Source organism: Camelina sativa, chromosome 15, assembly GCF_000633955.1.
Source record: "Camelina sativa cultivar DH55 chromosome 15, Cs, whole genome shotgun sequence".
NCBI lineage: Eukaryota > Viridiplantae > Streptophyta > Magnoliopsida > Brassicales > Brassicaceae > Camelina > Camelina sativa.
The window spans coordinates 20,830,297-20,834,820 of record NC_025699.1 but is presented as its reverse complement, the minus strand read 5'-3'; the positions used below and the strand labels follow the sequence as shown (position 1 = coordinate 20,834,820).

Here is a 4,524-nt window from a genome sequence, read left to right as displayed (position 1 = left end):
TTTTGAGATTGTCAGAACATAGAAAGGGACTTTTGAGACGAAAACTCACTCCTCTTCAAACTACTCCACTGCGCAGACATTTTCTCTACAAAAATTGGGTTACTAATTTGATTTTACCTTGTGAATTTAAAACAAATTCAACGTCGTTGTTATCCCTAATAGCCTTATATATACTAAAAGAGAAAAAAAAATCCATAGCCAAACCAACGGTAATCATTTCGATGTGCTAGTACACTCTCACTCAATCATACCGTATGCTTTTTTTTATATATAATTACTTACAATCGTTTACTTTCTAAGAACACACCAAAGAGAACCACACAGATAGCTTCTATTTTGTCTAATAAGTACATCTCTAATTGTAACAATTACAAATGTCTACAAATTCCAGAATTATTGAGAAAAATAACAGAAATTAACCAGATTTAAGAGAATAGGGACAGAGAGATCTAAAAATAACGGTAGAAGATTATTGAAAGAAAATAGTAGTCAACGGAAAGTAATGCAAATGACTCGGTGTTCTAAAATAACAAAAACCAAAACAAGAAATTAATAAACGAAAAAAAAATATTCTTTTTTTGCTTGTTATTATTTTTGGGTGTCTTTGTTAATTTGCTTTTCCATTTTCATCTTCATGCATTGCTTTCCTTCGTCGTCCCCTCCAAGGACGACGACGGAACTGTCTTTGTATCCACCACGAAAATAAATTTCATCCTCTCCATTTGCTTTGGTTTCTCTCAGATTTAGTTTTGGCAAGAAAGAACAAAATGTCTTTTCTTGCACCATGTCAAATCTTGGAGCTGAATATTATTTCGGCCCAAGAATTAGCGCCTGTGGCACGGTGTATGAAGACATATGCTATCGCTTGGATTGATCCAGAGCGTAAATTGACGACTCGAGTCGACAATACGGGTGGAACAAGCCCTACATGGAACGACAAGTTTGTGTTTCGTCTTGATGAGGAAGCACTCTACGATGCCACATCAATAGTTGTTATAGAGATCTATGCATTACATTGGTTCAAAGACATTCATGTTGGCACGGTACAAGCCTTAATAAGTGACCTTGTCAGCCCTTCTTCAGCTATGAGATTTGTTACCCTAGAGGTTCTTCGTGCCTCGGGCCGCCCTCACGGCCTCCTAAACATTGCGGTGGGGCTTATCGATAACTCGGGCCAAAGCATGCCTCTTTTGTTTGAAGAAGATTTGTTGTTTCACAAGAAAAACATATCTTCAAAACCTGTAGGGCTTCGACGGTCGAAAAGCGATACAAGCTCAATGGTGGATTCGCCAAGGAAGGTGACACAATCCCGTGTGAGTTCTACTACAAACTCAGGTTTTGAGAAAGATGAGTTTTCATCTGACTCTCAGATGGTTGTGTACGAGCCCCAGAGGAAAACACCAAATACATTGTTGAGGCAAAAAAAGCAACAAATCGTGTATGGGACACCGATGAGGCCAAGGAACAAGACAGCATATACTCCCAAAAGAAACAATATCGAATATGGAACACCAATGAGGTCAAGACCGATCATTATTACAGAGTCTGATTTGGGTCCTTCAGCCTCAGTGGTTGCTGCCCAAATTGCAAAGGAGAAGGCTCTTACAGGGAAAGATGCGGAAAGTACTGTGATAAGTGTTGGTGAACGAAGCGTTGAGGGTCTTCGTTCTAAGCTAGAAAGGTGGCAAGCCAATCTACCAGTGGTTGTAGACGTCGGTTCAAGTTATCAACCAAGTTCTGACTACAAAACAAACTCTAACTTCAACCCTAAATCAAGTTACAAGCCCAATGAAATCGTCCCAAGAAATACTCAGATGGTTGGAGCTCCGCTCGCGAAGCAAGGTGGGAGGAACAACAAGAAAGGAGGAGATAATGGATTGTTTTCTTGTTTTGGTAACATTTGTGGCATTGAGTGTTCCATTGTTTGTGGTGGTGGCTCTAGTGGACAAAAAGCATCCAAGAAGAAGAAGAAAAAGAAGTGAATAAAACTTCAAACCCTATTCCTTCAATTCTAAATGATTTATTTCTCATTATGTTTCTCTATTTTTCAACCTTGTCGATTTTGCTACTGAATCATGAAATTTATACTAGTAAGCCAGGGAAAAAGGTACTTTTATTGATCTCATTACATTTTATAGTAAACATGAAAAAATTTGGTTCAAACCGCTATGATTTCAAGAATATTAAATACTTATGTAAATCATTTTTCATTAAGAAAAAAGGTGTGCATGTAGATTCTTTTTTTTTTTTTTTTTTTTTTTTTTTTTTTTTTTTTTTTTTTTNTTTTTCTTTTTTAATGAAACGATATTGGTCATTTTGGTTATTCAAATTTAAAAACAGTTGATCCTATTGGATGTAGTGGCGGTTTGGCCCTATTTTATAATAATACTTTTGATGTTTCAATTTTATTTGAGTCCAATCGATTGATTGATTTGGAACTTACTTATAAAGGACATGTTATTTATTTTACTTTTGTTTATGGTGATCCGGTTCCAACGAAACGAGATCTAGTATGGGAAAGATTAACGCGGATTGGCTTATCTCGTGATGCCCCTTGGTTCCTTATAGGTGATTTTAATGAAGTCAAAGGTAACCACGAAAAACGGGGCGGAAGGCTCCGCCACGCCTCTTCTTTTGTGAATTTTAACACAATGATCCGGCATTGTGGATTATTAGAGTTTCCAGCGGTTGGGGATAGCTTGTCTTGGCGTGGTTGGCGGGATAAAAAGCCAATTAGGTGTCGTCTTGACCGCGCCCTAGCCAATGAGAAACTCCATGACTTATTTCGGAATGCGTTCACAGATTATCTACCAATGATAGCCTCGGATCATAAACCGGTGTTAGCCTCTTTAGAAGATACGGTAAAAAGAGGGAGGAGCGTTTTTCGCTTTGACCGCCGATGGCTGGAGAAAGAGGGTTTCTTTGGAGCTATCTCAGAGGGCTGGGATTCAGGGGAGACAGGGGAACATGGGAATTTAATGGACAAAATAATAAAGTGCCGCCAAGCCATTTCCCGCTGGAGGAAATCTCAGGCCCCGTTTGGCCGGGAAACAATTGAGGATTTAAAATCCCAGTTAGCAAATGCTCAGGAGGATGACTCTAGTTCTGTTGAGGTTATTTCGGAATTGAATTGGAAATTGCGTGAAGCTTATTGGGATGAGGAAATTTACTGGTATCAGAAGAGCCGAAGCAAGTGGATGCGTTTCGGAGACCAAAATACCAGTTATTTTCATGCCCAAACGAAATTAAGAAGAGCTAATAATCAGATTGTTGGAATGCATGATGAGTTCGGCCACTAGACTACAGAGGAGCCTCAGATCCAGAATATCGCAACCTCATATTTCCAGGAGATGTTCATGTCCACTGAACCCTCAGAAATAGATGACTCGTTGGGTGAAATAAGCACCTCTATAACGGACGATATTAATGAGAAATTGACTAAGCCAGTCACAGAAAAGGAAATTAAAGAGGCTCTATTTATGATGCATCCTGATAAGCCCCGGGACCGGACGGCATGACGGCCCTGTTTTATCAGCGCGCTTGGGATACGGTTAAAGCTGACTTAAAGCTTTCGGTGGAATCTTTCTTTCAGGGGGGGAGCTTTGAAAAACGCCTCAATAGGACTAACATTTGTCTTATCCCGAAAGTAGAGAAACCGACCCGGATGACTGAATGGCGCCCCATTAGCCTATGTAATGTCGGGTACAAGATTATTTCAAAAATCTTATGTCAGCGGTTGCGAACGTTTCTACCAGCTTTAATTTCTGAGACACAATCGGCGTTTGTCGAAGGCCGTTTAATCACGGATAATATTTTGATTGCTCAGGAAATATTTCACGGTCTTCGAACTATTCCCTCTTGTAAGGGCAAGTTCATGGCCATCAAAACAGATATGAGTAAGGCATATTATCGGGTAGAATGGTCCTTTATTGATTCCTTACTACGGAAATTTGGTTTTTGTGAAAAATGGATTTCCTGGATCATGTGGTGCGTGACATCAGTGGAATATAGTGTCTTATTAAATGGTCAACCCCATGGATCCATAATTCCGTCAAGAGGGCTCCGTCAAGGAGACCCCTTGTCACCTTATCTCTCTATCCTCTGTACTGAGGTCCTTATTGCAAATTTACAGAAAGCGGAACGATTTAAGCTTATTACGGGTATCAAGGTTTCCACTGCATGTCCGGCGATTTCACATTTATTGTTTGCAGATGATAGTCTGTTTTTCTGTCGGGCAACAAAAGAACAGTGTGAAGTTATTTTGGGGATTCTTAGGCAATATGAGAGGATTTCTAGACAGAGGATAAACTTCCAGAAATCTTCCGTTCAATTTGGACATACAGTAGATGCGGATGTGCGTGAAGATTTAAAAGGTATCCTGGGGATTACCACTTTAGGTGGTATGAATTCTTATTTGGGAATCCCGGAAAGTCTTGGTGGATCGAAAACCAAAATTTTCTCTTTCGTCCAAGATCGGTTACAAAAACGGGCTGGGGGCTGGCCTGCCAGGCTACTATCTCGGGG

The 4,524-nt window shown here is 39.9% G+C and overlaps 1 protein-coding gene across 1 annotated transcript; it reads left to right on the top strand.

The window, feature by feature from the left end:
- Positions 580-2,222, top strand: LOC104747266. The gene has a single exon (XM_010468874.1). The coding sequence runs from the start codon at positions 768-770 to the stop codon at positions 1,980-1,982; it is 1,215 nt and encodes a 404-aa protein (XP_010467176.1). The 5' UTR covers positions 580-767; the 3' UTR covers positions 1,983-2,222.